Here is a 19,193-nt window from a genome sequence, read left to right on the forward strand (position 1 = left end):
GAGCAGTAGAGATCCCAGTATAAAGTATTTATTTAATACTCAACAATTAACACAAATTCATCCTTTTATTTTTATTTTTACAGTAAATAAAAATGTATTATTCCCCCTCATGCATGATCACTGTATTAATCTAAGCCTTTTTAAAATTTTAAATGTGAAAAAATAAAGTGTTTCCCCCATTTCATCTTTTAATCATACCGCTAACACCTGGTGTTGTGCATTAATGGAGACAAGATGTAGAATTATATTAAGCCTAACATGTGGTTTGCAGTTACTTGTAATTTTGTTCTTTTCTTTTTTTTACATAAAGTGTTAAAATGAATCAATAAATCATCCCATAAAAATAAATATTGAACAAGAAAGAATCAAGAGGTCTGCAGCTTCCCCTTCTCCAAGGATCACCCTGTTTCAAATATTTGCATGCTCTGTTTCGTCTGCCAAAATGTAGTGTTTTGGCAGGGTTGCAGCAAGGTCACTGAATGGGTGCGGGGGGGGGGGGGGGAGAGCTGTCTCTCGGGGAAGGAAAAGTATTTCAGCCACAGTACATATACATACAGTGTTAACTGGACTCAGAGAGGGTCTACTTTGATTAAGCCTTCGGTATTCAAGTGATCCACTCGCATTAAATTACATATGTTAGAGGGGAGCAAGACCTTAAAGATGATTTGGTCAGTTCACAGCCCACATGCTATATTCAAAATCACCCTGGGTTTCCAAATCATATCATTTTTTCTACAATGGAAATTAATTTGGCATTTCTGCTTGGGGTTTTGATTTCTTTGGCTCATCTCGAAATGCTTTTGGCACCGGGTCTACCCATCATCCGATACAGCAATTACAACTCTGTATTTCACGGGGTCCCTTGGTGACAGTTAAGCGCTTAATTTATTAGTTTACTGAAACAAAAGTGTAGTTTTTAAAAAAATGTAAAGCAACAAATGTGTGTTTCAGCTTTATTTAGTGTGACTGTGAAAAGAGGGAATACTGCTCATGGAATCACAGAGAAGGCTATATCTCAGTCCATCACCAGCCAGCGTTATCAGAAGTCCACTAATGAGCACACCAAATCAGCTCTCTTGGCTACCCCATTGCATTTTTACATAAATAATATAGACCAAAACATTATGAACATCTCAGCAACCTTCTTTTAAACAGAACAGAGGAGCCCTTTGACCTGTTGAGAAACGACTGCAGGACTCGTTCTCAAAGTGTCTTTTCTTTCTTTTATCCCCCAGTGAGCACATGGTCAGATTCCAAGCTGCTCTGGAAGGTCTCAATCCAGTTCAATGGGGCTGCTGTCTTCCTGTCCATCTTCTGTGTCATCCTCCTCCCCAGCTACCATCAGGCTGTTTAAAAGATTGCCTAGGATGGAAGTACAGGAAAAGAGGAAAGTATCAAGAAGTGGCCATTTTCGAGTAGAAGGGCAAGTTCCCACATTCTGTTTGAGAGATATGCTGAAATGACAGCTGTCACTGGGTTGTCTGCCAGGGTTGAGTAACCTGGTGATGAGACACTAGTGTTGTGTCAAACATGCAGCAGGAAACACTGGATTAGCTGACAGGTAGCTTTCTAGACTGAGGGGCACGGTGCTATTTTTCTACCATAATGCAGACTGTAATTAGGAAAACTGGTGTCAGTTCACACAAGCCCTAAGTCCTGTAAACTACTGTACTTCAAATGACAATGAGTGACAAGCATCCAGCAGTCTCTTTTCATTTAGATTATCTTGTTTATCTATGGTGTTAAACTCACCTAATAGTCCTCCATAGGATGATGTTTGTTTGGGTGGGACACCAAAGAAGAGCTGTCCTATTCTGTCTAGATACTAAAAAAGCACAAAAGGGAATATTAGTAACAATAATAACAATAACAACAATTTATTATTTATACCCCGCCCATCTGGCTGGGTTTCCCCAGCCACTCTGAGTGGCTCCCAACAGAATATTAAAAATGCGATAAAAGATCAAAAATTAAAAACTTCCCTAAACAGGGCTGCCTTCAGATGTCTTCTAAAAGTCAGATAGTTGTTTATTTCTTTGACATCTGCAGATTTAGGGGAGCACAACTGATCGCCCGCAATGGGCGCCACAACAATGACTTGGAATAGAAGGCAGGGGGCGGTAGGCACTGAGCTTTGGTATCACAAAGGGCGCCACTGAAATCTGAAAGCCGAAAGTCTGCCACTGATATCAGCCTACTTTACAGTAGGTATTACTGATACGTGAGGTGCTTTGAACACTTGAAAGTGCCATGTAAGTATCACCCCCTCCTGAATGTATCACCCCCTCTACACACACACAAACCCCTTTGTAACCCTGCTTTATAGGACACTGCAAGCAAGGTTGATCTGCATGCTATCCTTTAAGGTAGCCTCTCTAAATAACAATCATCATCACCATCATAAAAACTACATGTGGCCCTACAGATGTTGCCTACTGGCCATGCTGGCTGGGGCTAATGGGTTTATTTAGAACAAGTACTTATATACTGCCTATAACAATCCATCTCAAGGCAGTGTACATGCTAACCACATTTGCTGGATGCTAACTGGGAATCCAAAGCTGGGCAAGGATGCTTTGAGCAATGCGCTCAGCAAATATGGAGAACAGGGCATTTTCAGTGGTGGGGCCTAGGCCCTGAAACTGCTTCCCTTGGGAGAACTGTTTAGCACCTTGCCTTGAAGCCGTCAGAAAGATGATGATTTATAAAATTTGTATACCACCCTTCATCTGTAAATCTCAGGGCAGTTCAGAAAATGAGGTTAATAACATGGTTTTATTTAGAAGTGCTTTTATGCTGTCTGATTCCCAGAGTCTATGATGCGGCTGTTTTTCTTTTTAAAACTAAGTTAAGTTGTTTCTGAATCCAATTTAATTGTACTGTTGCTGCTTTATTGTGTTGTGAAGGGCTCTGGGGGGAAGCACACATATGGGACTGAAAAGCACAAAAGCAAAATGAAAATTTAAAAAAGATGACCGTAAAGGAATTAAATTCCACCAATTTAAAAGTTAACTTACTTCATTATACATAGGATCCCTCTTCAATGAAGGTTGATACTGTTCACACAATACTGTAAATACCGTTAGTTTTCCTCTAAAAGAGAAGCAACAGAGAATGTAAAACCAGGCACTAGGGCAAAAAAAAAAAAAAAAAGACAGCATTGTGCTTTGCGAATAAAACAAAACCATACCCATCAACTGCCAGCAGCAGAAACCAAATGAAATTGAGCAATGGCTGTACAAAGGGAGGTCCCCTTTCTATGGAAGGATGCTTCTGTGTATAAGTCGTAAAAACCACTAATGCACTGCTTTTGTTCTTCAAGCACAGGAATCTGGAAAAAAAGGAAACAGAATTTTTGAAGTTACGAAAACCGTCAAAAGGTTTAGAGAAGAGCTATGTACAATATCAGTGCTAGGACAAGAAGACCTCAATGAGCTTAACTCTTTATTGTTTTGTGCTCACAGAGAATACCTGAAAATCTGCATATTAACCAGGTCGCCCTCACAGTAACCTCTGGCGTCACCGCTATTAACGTATCAGAGAAGGGAAATTAAGGTCGAGAGCAGAGCCTTGCGTTGGATGGTAGAACGCTGTTGCTTGGAGGACAAGCCTGGGTGCTTGTGGTTTAAAGCCCACCTCTGCTACATTCTCACTATTCTCTCGAGAAATGCAGGGGGTAATAAAACTGACCTACCTCACGGGTTTGCCCATGAGCACAGGGTTCACAGTCCTGCTCTCTGTCCCTGCTGGGGAATGTGTTGTTGGAGCAGCAGCAAGCAGGATCGAACCTTGCACACCTGTGGGTGTCACCCAGTGATGTCAGCTGATGGGACAAGAGGGTGTATTTCTGGGGAAATGGCTTTGTGAGCCAATTTGGACCCCTTGGCGGGCCAAGATTAGTCCGTGGGACAGAGCTTGTATACCTTTCTGCTCCTTTATTTATTTAATGTCTCACATTTGTATCCTGCCCTTCATCTAAAGATCACAGGGCGGTTTACAACATAAAAAAAGACAAAACGAGAATGCCATATACAAAACAAAAGAAAACCAACAACAAACCCCTCCTTCCCTTTTGGCTAAAACAAGTTATCTGAACAACCACGCAAGCGTGTAAACAAATTAAGATCAAAACACGTACTGCAACACTGCCTGAGCGACAAACATGTCCACTTCACTGCGATAACCCCTGGATGAGGAATATTCTACCAACATGTTTGCACATCCTTCACCGTCTGTGGAGTGCAAGAAGTGATACCGAGATTCACAATAGTTTTGCTCTGGAAAAGAAGTTTAAAAAGAAAATCAGTCTGCTGTGTATCTCTCTGTGTGTGTGATATATGTATACAGTTTATATTGGCAAGGTGGAAGCCATTTTACTTTTCGAGAATATTGCAAGATTTGAACCAGCTAATAAAGAAAGTAATTATAGCATGCAACATGAAGGTTGGAATCCCAAGATATGAGTGAGGTTTATTATTCTTTTAATTCAATATTCTGATGCAAAATATTCCATATTTTTAAAATGTTGCAAGACATTGATAAGACAATCCGACTCTTTAAAATGAAAGTTCTCCCACTACTTCTGGTGGGCATTGCCTTGGGTTCGCGTAGGGACTTTGTAAGATTGGAATCTATCCAATCACAATTCCTCAGGGCCATTCTCAGGATCCCCCCTTCTGTTGCGGGTGCGATCATGAGATTGGAGACCGGTTGCCAAGCCTTTATGTATGTGGCCCTGAAAGCGAAATTATGGCTATGGCTCAAACTATGTTTCAGACCGATGGGTTTGGCCCCCCTGATTCTGAGGGATAATTTTAAATCTCCATGGGAAAGAGAAGTGGTAGAGGAAGTGCAAAAGTGCGGTCTGTCCTCCCTTTCTATTGAGTCCATGACATACAGCCGCGCTAAAGCGATGATCACTCAAGAGATTGGGGGATATCGCCAGACAGGAGGACATAGCCCGCATGAAATCTGGGATGTTTTTAGGGGAGCAGGTATATCGGTCTGCACCAGCCCGTTACCTGGTGGATATCCACTACGTGGAATACCGCAGACTAATTACTGCGGCTAGACTGAATGTCCTTGATTCGGAGGTTTTGAGGGGAAGATTTGGAGGAGTCCCATACTGTCAGAGAATGTGCCATTGTGCCTTGGGTGAGGTAGAATCCACAGAACACATTCTACTGAGTTGTCCCTTTTATAATGATTTAAGGCAATATAGACCCGTATTTATCTCAGTTTAGTTCCCGACCAAGAGAATGGCAGGCAACATATTTGCTAAACAAGCCCACTGGGAAAATAACCTTCTCAGTGGCTAAATTCCTCTTCCTGGCGCTCAAGTGTCGGAAACGTATAATTGAATGTCTTGATGTGGGTTATCTGTAGGAGGTTTAGTAGCGCGGTCATACCCCATTTATGTATCCCTCTGATGCCTTCAGTTTTATATGTTTATCTTTGTACTGATAAATGTTTTTTGTTTTTTTGTTTCTGACTATCGGTCGAATAAAGTATATTGATTGAAGACAATAATGCAGTGTTAAGTTAATTCCTTGCACATTCAGAACAATACTAAAATAAAAGGTATCTTAAGAAATAGATGCAGATTTCCACTATTTTTTGTTGTTGATGACATTGTCCTGATGGTCGTGGATCCAGAGACAAACCTGTTGGAGGTCATCAGGGAAACTGAAGCATTTGTTAAAATAGCCAGATTGACCATCAGTAAAACTAATTCAGAGCTGCTATGTTTGAACGTCCCCTCCGAATTGCAAATAAGGTTACAATCAAAACAAGCTTTAAACTTTGCCCACATCATATTAAATATATGATAGGCTACATCCCAGATTCTTAAAAGGCATTTTTCAAGGGATGTTGGGTTGACCTTTCTCGATCTACAACTATTTGACAATTTGGCCACTGTCAGTAAATGTATAACTATTATGTCTTTCAGGTAGCCTAGAGCAGTGGTGACCAAACTTGGCCCTCCAGCTGTTTTGGACTACAACTCCCATCGTCCCTAGCTAACAGGACCAGTGGGCAAGGATGATGGTAACTGGAGTCCCAAAACAGCTGGAGGGCCAAGTTTGGCCACCACTGGCCAAGAAGAATGATTAAGAGTTCAACAGACATCTCATAACCAGTGCTATTTTCCATTTCACTTATTATCAGAACCAAATTTCTAATTTGAGGGCAAGCCCAAAATATAGTTTAAAAATTGGCATGATACCAGTTACATCTACAACATTTATCTGTTGTGTTTCTGTATATTCTGCTTAGTTTTCATGAAGTTAAATATCTCCTCAAGAATAATTTATAAAGAAAAAAAATTAAGATTCAAACGGAGTGTGAAAAATGGATTTTATTTCCCTTTCCATGCTGTATGTGGAATATTGTCATTAACCTCACCTTCCCATCTACCTAGGAAGGGATGACTAACAGTATCTAAATTTGCTGAGATTTTACATAGCTGACCTATAGTGTCTTTGATTGTTAGTGCAGTCACTCAATAAGTTATGCTTAGCACTTATGGAGGTCACTACCTAACTTATCTGTAGAGACTGAAAATAATGGGAGGCGAGAGTTGTCAGTATCAGCAACTCTGTGTTAACACATTTTTTCAACATACTTGCAATCTCAAATTAAACCATAGTCCTCTCATATTTTAAAATTCCCTAATACTTGTTTATCTGTCAGTTTCTCATTACAATAAACTGCAGTGTAAGGTGATAAGCCAGGTCTTGGTCTATTTTTATAAGTATAGGAAATTTTAAATAGAGTGCTAAAGCAAGGATTAGATTGGATTTGAGCCAGATCTTCTCTAGTCCAGCAGAAAGGTGTTTAATAGGTGTGGAAAATCTTTGTGCTTCCAGCCTGGTAGCTTTATCTAAAGCAAACCACGAAGTTAAGTGGTGCCACACAGCTCTGTAATCTTTCACAAAACGCATTTTCATTTAATTGGCATAATGTTCTACTTTGTTTTTAAAGTTTCTAGTCCTTACGAATGCTTGAGAGAGCTTGAGAGTGATTGCGGAGGGTTACCAGAGGTTGGAAATAAGCAAGATCTCTTATCCTCCCTCCCTCTACATGCTCCACTCTACCCACCTGCCCCCTTCTCCCCACTCCCTCCATATTTCCAACAGGTCAAAATCTGTGACAGCAGTGGCTGATAAAAGTATGCTAGAGACAAACTGCGGAACCAAGTAATTTTTTAAAAATGTATTTCCTTGAAATGCAGCTTGAATTTGTGTGGAGGGTGGAGACAGAAGCATAGAATATGAACAAACTTTGGTGAAGGGCTGCAGCTCAATGAAAGGACACCTGCTTTGTATGCAGAACGTCTCAGGGTCAATCCCTGGCAGCTTAAGGGAGGGCTGGGAATGTCCCCTGCCTGAAATCTAGGACAACTGCTGCTAGTCAGTGTAGACAATACTGAGCTAGCTGGACCAATGGTCTGACTTGGTATATAAGGCAGCCTCCTACGTTCCTAACGTTGAACACTTTTAAAGAATATACACGATATTTTATAACATATTACAATGTAGTAAAATGCTGAAATACATTCATGTTAAAAGAAGTCTATTGAGCAGGTGTCAATACTGTATGTATATGAGGGATCGGAGGCCTAAAAAAATCTAGAGACATGCTGCCAAGTTCCTAATTTATCTCTGTTGTGTTCATCCCAGATTTAAAAATAAAGCAGACACTGAACGCACACTAATCCAAGTTGCCATAATCTCAAGCAATCGTGCCAGACCAGGTTTAGTATTTTACAAGCCAAGATCTTTCATTCCAGTCTGATAGGCTTCTTCATGGCTGAGCAGAGTAAAACAAGACATTTAAAAGATGTATGCCCACTAGTTTGTATGTGCCGGTTGGGACATACAGACCCACCCTCAATTCCATATCCTAGATCACTTTGGAGATCCCTCTTAGTTTCAGTGATTGGAAGCGCAGTATGGGAGCTGCTCTTCAAAGCCCCCCTTTGGGGCATAGAACTCTTCTTAGATCTAGGCCACAGTGGCCTGGTACACTAGTCACAGTAAATCACAGTTCATGAACTTGCCTTTCTTGACTGTTTGTTTCATTAGAGCACAGTGGAAGCAAATCACAACCCCTGGTTTGACATTATGTCCAAACCAGGGATTGTGGTCTGTTCCGCCCACTACAGAATGTGGTGTGTTGGGAGCAAAACAAATGATTACCCTGAGCTTGTATGGCTAAGCCATGGATCATGGTTTGTTTCTTCCTGGCATGAGCAGGGAGGAATAAACTGACTGGGTTCAGCATATTCATGGTATAGAACATTACATGCAAACAAAGCCAGTTGATGGATCTTTTGAAGAGCAAGCAGCCAACCAACTTAATGGCCACTCACATTAACTGTTCCTACCTTTCCACAGCGTGATGGCTAGCAACTGGTGTAATTTTGGATGTCCAAGTTTTCCTGATCCGCCACTAGACCATTTCAGCGCCCTGGAAACAAAGGCCACTCTTTCAGGCGAATTTGGATCCATCAGGCTGAACACTTTGGCCAGGTTCTCTAGAAGCAACCACAACAAGCAGCACTTAGCAGAACATTTTTTAACCGCAACTGCATCCTTTTTGTTTAAACACAAAAGTGGCATAAAATTATCAGAATATACTCAGTTAAAATGTCTTTAAAGCGTGAGTTTCTTTAGATAGAAGTCAGCAAGGAACACCTAATTGACCTCTCCGCTGCAGTGCAAGGAGCCACACCCTTTCCTAATACGTGATGGCATGTCAGGGGGCAAGTTCCCTTGTTGAATGGCTTAACACAGATGTTCTGAAGCTACCATAATTTCAGGCAGGTGAAGAGAAGACTATCTTCCATCAGAGGATGCTGTCAAGGACCAAAGCCTGAAGATGGAGTTGGGTTGCAGGACACCAGGTAAGCTGCCAGGTTGGCAAGCTACAAAACTCTTTCTCTCCGGGCCTTCATTCTGTCCACAAACCCCTGGATCAGTGGTCAACTTGGAAAAGACTCTCCAAAGGATTTCCAGACGGGCAGCTTGTGTGAAGAGCTATATCAACTGCATGCTTACCGAATCAGGCAGTCTGATAAGTAAAGGGCAAAAAGGTCGACCCGCAAGCAGTGAGCGCATCGCCAAGCAGACTGGAGAAGTGGCTGTCCATCAAAACGGCAGAGAGGTCAATTATTGTGCAGACATTACAGGTTGTGCCTGTGTTGGGGAGAGGATAGTGCCAAAGATCACGCTCCACCTACAAACAACTCTAGTTTACTCAGAACCATGGCCAGTTCATTATAATAGTTTATTTTCCAGTAACCTGGCATCAGTCAATGATGGGTCTAGCAGAGGCCATGGTAGCTCATGTTGGTGTTCAGAAGCAGCATCTCTCAGGTTAGTAAGGCAGAATAACAAAAAGCAAAGGATAGCTATCACCTTCACACACTGTTTGTAAGCTGTCAGAGCAACCTGGCTGGCCACTGATGGAAACAGAGTGATGGACTAGATCAGAACTGTTCTGGTCCAGCAAGACAATTCTTAAGTTCTCCCAACTCAGGGTGACATAGGACCAAAATAAAAAAAAGGAATCAAAGTTGCACAACTACAGGTATGAAACAAAAACCAAAGAAGCTCTTACCTAATAGCTCATCTGTAACTTTTGCATCTGATTTCTCTAGCGTCTCTAGAACTAGCATGGACAAATCAGCAGCGCTGTTTTGCTAGAAGATAATACAGAAGAAACAATACTGAATAGATTCAAGTAAACCATCAACATTAAGAGGGTGGTGTGTATGTGTCACAAATTGTATATAAAACCCCCCCACTTGGATTGTGTCATTAATGTTGCTTGGACTATATTTCCCTGAGGCTTCTGAATGGTTTTATTCAAACCAGCACAAATATGCTGGTGAAGGCTGCAATCTTTATATTCTATTTGTAGAGAGCTTTTGCAATATTCTAAGAATCAATTATTTAGGGTGGGCTTATGTCTTACTTAGGCTGCCACTACCACTCATTCACCCCTTCATGGATCACTGCCTTGTCGTGGCGAAGGGGTTTGAATAACTCCAAGAAGCTATGAGCTATGCTGTGTAGGGCCACCCAAGATAGACAGGTCATAGCCAAGAGTTTAGACTAAATGTAATCCACCTGGAGAAGGAACTGGCAATCCACTCCAGAATTTTGCCAAGAAAAGGTTTGTGAAGAAAGTGAATTTCCAAGGCATGCTCTGGTTCATGGGGTCACGGAGAGTAGACGACCAAACAACAACAACCACTCATTCAACAATGCAACCATGAAGCCAGACAGCTCCCCATTTTTCTAAACCTTTTCTAAAGGTTTCTCTCTAAGGCAATAGGAGAAACGGAAGAGTTGAGGCTGTGCACACTGTTGTATAAGATACTCTCTTCCAGCCTTCAAATATTTTTGGGGGGTGGGGTGGGGTGGGGAGAAGAAAGGAAAGAGGGACAATCTGAGCAGCTGTTCCAGAGTTGCCCTGTGCTATATATTTAAATACTTACCTTGTTTGGGCAATAATGCATTTGCCACCCCAGTGTTTTCCCAGAGTAACTGCCTATGCCCCAGGTAAGTGCATAAGTAGCAGATTGTTAGGCTGCCTTAAAACTGCTGCAGTTGGCCACAACCCAGCATTTATCAGGGCATTCCCTCCGCTATCTTTCAGTGCTCAATATTTATTACATTTACACAATTTTGAATGGGTCTTACTTGATTGTGACTGAAGAACAAGAGGGCCCCCGAATACATGAGTTCTCTAGCTTCCACATGCTTGCCTTGTGACATGTACCTGCACATGGGGGGAAAAGAGTGAAAGGTATTCAGAATACAGCAGAAAGAGGCAAGCTAGCATATGTTTGAAAATGCTTTGTACTGAATGGATTTTATCTTTTAAATCATGAGATGCCGCAGACTGCAGGAACAAACAAAAACTCGAGGAAGGTGCTCATGAGAAAAATATTTTGAATTGCCTCTCAATCTTAGGGGGGCAATTTACACATGTACCCACCTAATGAGAGAAAGTATGCATATGAGCATTCCTTGGTCTCAAAGAAGAAAGCAAACTCCCACCCTACTCTACCCTCCAAAAAACCAGACTGCTGCACAGTGTTCTTGGCATCCCATTGCGAATCCATATATTCCTGGCGAGGAGAGAGGCTCCTCCTGCCCACCAGCTGAGAAGACAAGAAAACTGACAGAGAGAAGACTGCGAAAATCAAAACAAAAAGCCAAACAACACCTAGTGTGTAAATGAAGATTCACCACATGAATAAGACAGCATTATTTAAGAACTATTTTCCCACTGAGCTGTCTTTGGCAGCAGCACCAAGCCTTAAAAAGAAATATCTCATTTATTTTCTCTCCACAGTGCAGGAAGCCCCCTCTAGTCATGGCTTGTCAATATTAGCCTCTGAGGAAATGGAACCTGGTCTCTTCTTCTGGAGGTCAATCTCTGCAGCAGGATAGAGGCGGCTATCTCTAATCCTGACCGAGTGAGCCCCGCAGTCCCCTGTAGCCTTTCCCTTGCACTTTCAAAACCCGCCACACCCTGCCACTGGTTCCAGCTTTCCTGAATTTGCCAAGCGCCTGCTGATTTCTAGACACCAGTGTTATGTGCGCTGCATTTACAATGAAGGGGTCCTTCAGGCTGCTGCTTTCCCCATCTAAAATCCCCAAGCAGGGTGTGGCATATGGCAAAGCAGCAGTTAACAGCAGCTGAAATTGACAGCCCCAGTAAATTTGGACAGGCAGTAAAAGTGTGACCAGATGGCAACGTGGGTTTAATATTTGCATGCCAAACCAGAATCTCAGGAAGACGGCATAGCAGGCAACCTCAAAATGCAGACACTTTTGGGGGGGCACACGTTCAGTGTAGTAGCCCTTGTCGTATGGGCTGCATGACCAAACAGATCCTATGCTCACTAACGCCTGCATCACGGGTGGGATGGAAATAGCAAATGATTAGCACCACACAGAGCAGCTGAAGCATGCAGACTGCAGGTGCTTACAGTGCACACATCTATCTATCTTCAAAATTGCTGCACCCTAGGTTCAGTACCAATGCTCCCGCCTTCAAAGATCAAAATCATATACCATATTAGCTCAAGCTATTCCATACATTCTAGGAAGTACCTTATTTCAGAACCTTTTCATTCAGTGCAAAGATTCACCCCAGCTGTATAGAGTGTCCAAAATTGTTACCTAATGCCTACAAACAGACAGTTTCCTTCCAAAAGCCACCACCTTCTTCCACCACACCATTCTGCTTTGCTGATTATATGAGAGTCCCCATTTCAAAGAGCTTCTCAACTGCCCACATTCAAAGTGATTTTGCCCCTTTCTACATCCTAGAATAAGGTAGAGGTATAGAAAAGGGTTTTTGTTGTTTTTTTGCTCATGGGAACTTTAGGATTCATGGTCACTTTTTCAAAGTATCTGTGAGAAACCAAACAAGCATAGCTCTATATGAAACAACTGCTTCCAAGCACAAGAACACAATGAAGCTACCATACAAAAGGGCAGTTTCCCAGATGAAGCACATAGTTTGATAAGGGGGTAGACAAAAAATTTATGGGTATTTTCAATGCAAAAAAGGTGAGTTTTGACAGCCCCAAACATTCTCCAAAATATCCTGGGGTTGTGACGTTCTTCCTGCTGATCTCTGAACTAGCCAATTAAGGAACATGCAGTCAGAATCATAACATCAGGGCACCATATAGCCAATGCTGACACCACGAAGACAAATAAGAGAGGGTGATATTTACTCTGTTTTGCAGCCCCCCCCCCCGATTTATTGCCAAGATTGGGGATACAATTTGCAAGGGGTAAATTGATTTGCAGTCCTACTCTTGTTTTGGTTCAGTCCTAATCAGATACAGTTCTCCTGAGTACATAAAATTTTCTTTCTTTTTTCTTTTTAAAAAAAATAGGTTTCTAAATGGTACAGCTATATGTGAAAATAGGCCAGGAAATGGGCAATACTTAATGAAATCACACACAAAAAACAGAAAAAGGCTCCTTGATCCTTTCCATAATTATCCAACAGCATTATGCAAAAAATGAAACAGATTTGCTTAATATGCTTACTTTGCATAGGTCACCAAATTCCATTTTTCTTGGCACTGAATTTGTGCAGTGCCCAGTATCACAGCTCTGATCATGGCTTAATCATAACCTTGACTGTTTTACTAGGAGTCCAGACCATTATTTTCCACTGCTCTAGAATATCAGCATAACTAAACATATAAACTTAGTTGGTCTTTAAGGTGCTACTGAAGGAATTTTTTTATTTTTTGCTTCGACTCAGACCAACACGGCCACCTACCTGTAAGCATAACTAAGAACATCAAGCTGATCTTATGCTCCAATTAATAGCTCCCAGACTTTTTGTTTCATCAGTTATCTTTACAGAAATGACACAACATAAAACAAATGGATGAACTATAGAAGGAAAAGCCTGCACCTCTCAGGTTTTACGGATTTATAAATAATACAGCAGAACTGTAATTAACTTTGCAGCCATGCAGTTTGGAGAAGATACCATCCACAAGTTTGCTATGCAGCACCTGAAAACACCCCAGATCACAGTGGTACAAAGAGAGCAGGTACTGCCCAAATCATCACAACTACCACATCAACATATTTCCAAACTTGTCACAGTGAAATCTACTTTACATCATTTTATCTTCAGCACAAACTCAAGGACATCCTTGAAATCCAACGTTCAGATGTTTGTAATCTAACAAATCCAACATCTTAGGCAAATATGCAGTGATAGGGGTGAGGAGGTACAGAAAACAAAAAACAAGATTAATTCAAGCTCTTAACAGTTCACAGGTGATTCTATGACGTCTTTACAATATGTACAATTGCCATTTCCTCTGCAGTAGCTTTCACTAGGGTTTGGACAACTTAAAAAGATACAACATCTGGGACATGAGCTTCTTTTGTGATCTTTCAAGCACTCTTGAGCCTCCCCCCCCCCACTACTGGCTTTCAACAGAATTCAAACTGTGAACTCAATGGCATCTAAAGCATCCTAAGACTAGCCACTTCAGGCCAGTTCACAATGGACATTTGAAAGGTTTCTTGTACTGCTCGTCTATAAATGGAATTTAAAAGTGAACTAAGTACTTTTAACAAGCTCATTCAAATGCCTTGATCCAAATAAAAAGACTTTTGTGCCAAATAAATTTTTGTGTGTGTTTCTCAATCTTGATCAGAAAATCAGTTGATCTAGCATCAGTTGTCTATGCTTTGGTTAGATTACACGAAGGCAGTTAGGCTACCTTTGAATACAGTTTGGAAACTACAGGTAATGCAGAATTCAACACAGAAACTGGCCAAATGCACTAGCTACCAATTAATTTCCATGCTCAATTCAAAGTGCCATAAGTGGCCGAGTACCCCAATACCACAAGGACCACCTTTCCCCACATGAACTAACCCTGACCCCTATAGTCTTCATCAGAGAAAACCTTTATTCCATAGCTGTCAAGTCTCCCGTATTCCCCGGGAAACCCGCGTTTTCCCAGCTGCTCCCAGCCAAAAAAACAGGTTTTTTTTGTTTTTTCCCGGTTTATTCTGGCGCGGCGGCCATTTTGGAACTGGGCGGAGCATGCTCAGAAGCGACTTTTGATGCTGCTCTGCCCAGTTCCAAAATGGCTGCAGCGCGACTTCTGGTGCGACGGCCATTTTGGAACTGGGCAGAGCAGCATCAAAAGTCGCTTCTGAGCATGCTCCGCCCAGTTCCAAAATGGTGGCAGTGCTACTTTCGGTCCGAGCCCTTATTTTTCAGGCAGGAACTTGGCAGGTATGCTTTACTCAGGCCTTTAGTTGTTAAGCTAGTCTCTAGTGTGGTGTCATCTTGTGCATGTGGGGAGGGGTAGGACTTGTCCTCATTCTACTGTGGGATGAACATTTTAGGAATGTTGTATTGTACATTGGTTTCAATATTTTTGACTTTTAATTGACTTTTTAAAATTCTTTTATCTCATTAAATCACTTTGATACAGTACTTTTTTTATAAAGCAGCTAACAAACAACTTTAAATGTTATTGCAACTTGTTTGGTGAAAATCTCTTTACACCCAGGCTTCAGTTTTCCTTTTTTTTAAAAAAAAATACTGTTATATATTCCCATATTTCCATAAGCTGCTCTCAGTGACAAATGATATCTCAACCTTAAGGAATCCAACCTCATTTTATTATCCATTTCAAATGATCGGTTCAGTTGACTTAATGTACTGCAGCATGGATCTATGTTTCAGAAACGACTGGATCAAGTGTCCCAATTTCTCAAATCTGCAATAAGCTTTGCATTGGCAGGGTAAGAGAAATGGGCCTGAGGAAGAAAAAGAGAAAAGCTGAGATGTGCAATTATCAACCCTAACCTGAGAGAAGTAAAAACTTACGCCATAATAAATTAGTTAATATTTAAGGTTCTACAAGGTACAAACCCTTGTTCAACCATGATGTTTACTAGGCAGCCTTGGGCCAGCTACTCTCCCAACCAAACCTCTCATGGGTTGTTTGTGAGGATTTAACTCAGGGATAAACAACGTGGGGTGCCAGACATTCTGGACCATAGCTGCCAAGTTATCCCTTTTTTACAGGGATTTTCCCTTATGCTGAATAGGCTTCCTCGCGAGAAAAGTGAAAACTTGGCAGCTATGTTCTGGACTATACAACTCCCACTGATAATGCTCACAACTGGCTTTTTGCAGTCAAGTAAGATAATTTCTGCAATAGCTGGTGATTTGTGATTGTAATGGAAGCATAAAAGCCCATGCTCCCAATATGCCTTGAATATATTTCCAAGGGTCATAGAAATATTTTCCCAACGCAAGCTATGCCTTATATTAAAATACTTCAGTTTCTCTGATCTATAGAAGGATTTGTATCAAATGGGTAAGGAAATGAGAGAAGAGGAAGGTAAAGGGGGAAACTGAGGTACAATTATCAACTCCAACTTGAAAGTACAAAATGCCAACTCAGTTAGCTTGAGTCAATGAGACCTTTGCCATTTTTCTACCCATCAATTCATATACCATTGCCTCAAACTATTGCAATTACAACCAGACCTCTGGGGAAATATTTGATCTGTGACAGTGCTTGACTCAGCTCACACATTCAAATATTTTCCCTCTTCTAGCTGCAAGACTCTAGGCAGCAATAACAATTTCCACTATGGTCACAAATTTAATCCTTTCTCCCACTCCTGATCAAGAACAAGGTTTCTTCTAACCTACACCTCTTGTCTGAAGTAATGTAACTTGGATCTAAATTCTTCCACCTTAACCTGTTTTACACCCTGACCTTAAATGCATCTGCTTATAATCCCAAATTTCTTCTCCATTATCCCAGTACTTCATGTTGACTGGGATACTGGTTGCACGTTAAAGATAACTAATCAAACTAATCAAAATATTATACTTACTCATTAACACTTTAGCTATCTTGTCATACACACTACAATGAATTTGTTTCAAGACTTTCTGTACAGGTAAAAAGATTTCTCTTGTACAGAATACCTTATTTTAACTGTGCATCTTAACTTGCTGGCTTTATTTAAATACGTTGCCATATGCTCCAAGTTCTAAAGGTGCAGAGGTAAGTAATTCAACTGAACAGAAAAAAACCTAGAATCATGCTTATAATGAGAACCAAGTGTCATGAAAAACCAATACCATTTATTTCAAAGTGACTTACCTCCCTGCACCCTGCATTGCTAGTCTTTTCCACCTGGTCTGGGAGGTTGGGGTCCTGACTGACCGCAGCTACCAAAGCTGAGGTTGCTGAACAGATTCTTGGGTTGCGGTATTGTGTAGTGGTTTTCATTACTGTTATTGATAAAAATATTTTGTATCTTTCTTCTTAGGTCTTATGATTTATGTGGAAAGTCTTCAATTACGGTTGTGTATTTTTTGATGTATTTTATTTATTTGTTGTGGTTTATTTTGTTATATTTGTAATTTTTAAAATCTTTTCATGTTGGTAAGCCGCCTTGACTATGGTTTTAACTATGAAAAGGAGTGAACAATTAAATGATGATGATGATGAAATACATATACTTTGAAGGTTCCTAGACTAACAGTTACATTGTGTCATGGATTTTGACAAGCTGCAGCCTGTTTGGTCAGATACATCTGATGAAGCAAGATCCAGCCTACAATAGCTTTTGAAACAAGGCATTTCTGAATCTTAAAATAAACATAGCTTTTCCCTTCTCAAATATCACTAAGATGCCTATCCACTTGCTGGATAAAAACGGTGGTTGCAAAAAATAACCAATGCCTTGCTAGATCAAAGAAGTCTATCTAGTTCAGCAGTGTGTGAGCAGCACACTTTGTGCTCTCCCTACATAGTTCTCAGTGGTCCACTGCTTCTGAAAAATGGAAGCTCTATTTAGCAGTCAAGATTAGTGACTGAGAGCAACTACTTCCTATGAATTTGTTTAAGCCTTGTCAAAGCTACCCAAGTTGGTGGCAGTCCCAAAATTCTGCAGAATAGATTCTACTCATTAAGTGATGCATGAAGCAGCAATAGTTCCTTAATAACCTACTGCTAATTAAAATCACGGGCTGACAGTGAGTGTTGTACTAAGCAAGAGTAAAGAGAAATACCGTAGCTACATCACTCTGCTACAACAGAAGAAAATGCTAGAAAGACTGCTATTTCCAGTTACTGGTACTGCAAATGCTTACTGCACTTACATTTCAGCTTTGAAAAGAAATGTCACACAATGTATAACTCTTGCATTCCATGGTCTTCTCAACCCATTGTTCACTGTCCTTGCCACCTCACTCCCCAACGCACGCCAAAATATATCTGCCAACTAAGGATAACCATACATCTGACAAAGTGGGCACCAACTTACACATGAAAGCATTGGCACAATAAACCTATTAATCAATCTCTCACTGAATATATTACACAGGGCAATTTTAAATGCATTGAACAGCACTTCTGACCAGTTTGCACCGGCTCAGCCAATCTTGGAAGTCTGCAATTAAATCCCTACAGCCATATTTCCATTGCAGTAATTTAACACATATTGTATATTAAAACTCATAAAGCAACATGAGCTGGTTCTTGCCCTTTTCAGCTGCTCTGACGCAAACCACATCGCATCAGGGCAGCGGAGGGCGGATAACAAAGCTGTTTGCTTTAGGTCTTTTACATCTCTGTTTCGTAAGTATGTATATTTGTTTTGTGTGTCTGTGCTTGCGTGTATGAGACACTGGGAGCAGTTCAATAGTGGAACGTTCTCTCTTGGGAGATTGTGGGCTTTCCTTCCTTGGAGGCTTTTAAGCAGAGGTTGGATGGCCATCTGTCATGGATGCTTTAGCTGTGATTCCTGCATTGCAGGGGGTTGGACTAGATGGACCCTGGGGATCCCTTCCAACTCTACAATTCTGTGTTTCTATGGTGTGTGTGTCTGTATATGGCAAGCTTTAACATTTGTTTTGTAAGCATGTATATATGCGGGGTTTGTGTGTGTATATATAGCAGTATCCATTCATCTACCTACCGGTACCGGTACGTATACACATACAGACAACTCTAAATGCCTCACTCATTAACTGTGCCCCCCTTACTCTCCCTCCATCTCTCTTCTGATCCGGAGTTTCGCATAGATGGGGAGACACACTGAGAGCCCCCTCCTCCCTCCCGCGAACCCCGCCCCTTTTCTCGACCAATAAAGCTTCGGCCGAGCGAGAAAGGCAAGAGGCTCAGCCAATCGTATTGGGGAAAGGGCGGGGGCGTGTGCGCGGAGGACTACTGGTGCGCAATTAGAAGCGTCTGGAAAGAGGCGGGGCGAAGCGAGAAATATATTCACGGTGGCGCGCACGAGAGGGGGGGAGGGGGGCTATGTGTGAAACGAAGCGCGAGCGGCGACCCGGCGTACCTGAAGAACAGCGTCCGGTACATCTGGTGTGCCTCGTAATAGTCCCCTTTCTCCACGCTGGCGCGGAGTTTGCCCTCGACGCGTTGTACGCCGCCCCGGTTCCGGCCGCTGACGGCGCTGCCGCCCTTCAAGGCCTCTTGCTCCGCCGCCATGACTGCGGGGCGGGGAGAAACGCCACACAAGACGGCCGGAGTTGCCTCACGCAACGCGGCGCATGCGCAGCGGCGGTGGAAGAGGCCTTCCCGGCTTCCGTCGGCTCCGCCTAATCAACAATGGGGAGGC

At 41.8% G+C, this 19,193-nt stretch overlaps 1 protein-coding gene across 2 annotated transcripts; it reads right to left on the reverse strand.

Annotated features, from left to right (window-relative positions):
- Window positions 1-12: 12 nt before the first annotated feature.
- Window positions 13-19,067, reverse strand: GET4 (guided entry of tail-anchored proteins factor 4). 2 transcript variants are annotated; one of them, XM_088657067.1, is made up of 10 exons: window positions 16,712-16,842; window positions 15,199-15,344; window positions 10,713-10,791; window positions 9,625-9,706; window positions 8,390-8,539; window positions 4,139-4,277; window positions 3,191-3,331; window positions 3,018-3,093; window positions 1,753-1,825; window positions 13-1,362 (listed from the first exon to the last, which is right to left on the reverse strand). In XM_088657067.1, exons 2-10 carry the CDS (start codon window positions 15,213-15,215, stop codon window positions 1,274-1,276), a joined length of 846 nt encoding a protein of 281 aa, XP_088513193.1. In that variant the 5' UTR covers window positions 15,216-15,344; window positions 16,712-16,842; the 3' UTR covers window positions 13-1,273. The 2 variants fall into 2 exon arrangements, with proteins under 2 accessions (XP_088513193.1, XP_034987433.1); XM_035131542.3 differs by lacking the exons at window positions 15,199-15,344; window positions 16,712-16,842 and adding an exon at window positions 18,912-19,067.
- Window positions 19,068-19,193: the final 126 nt, after the last annotated feature.

The sequence above is a fragment of the Zootoca vivipara genome, chromosome 13 (assembly GCF_965207765.1).
Source record: "Zootoca vivipara chromosome 13, rZooViv2.hap1.1, whole genome shotgun sequence".
Lineage (NCBI taxonomy): Eukaryota > Metazoa > Chordata > Lepidosauria > Squamata > Lacertidae > Zootoca > Zootoca vivipara.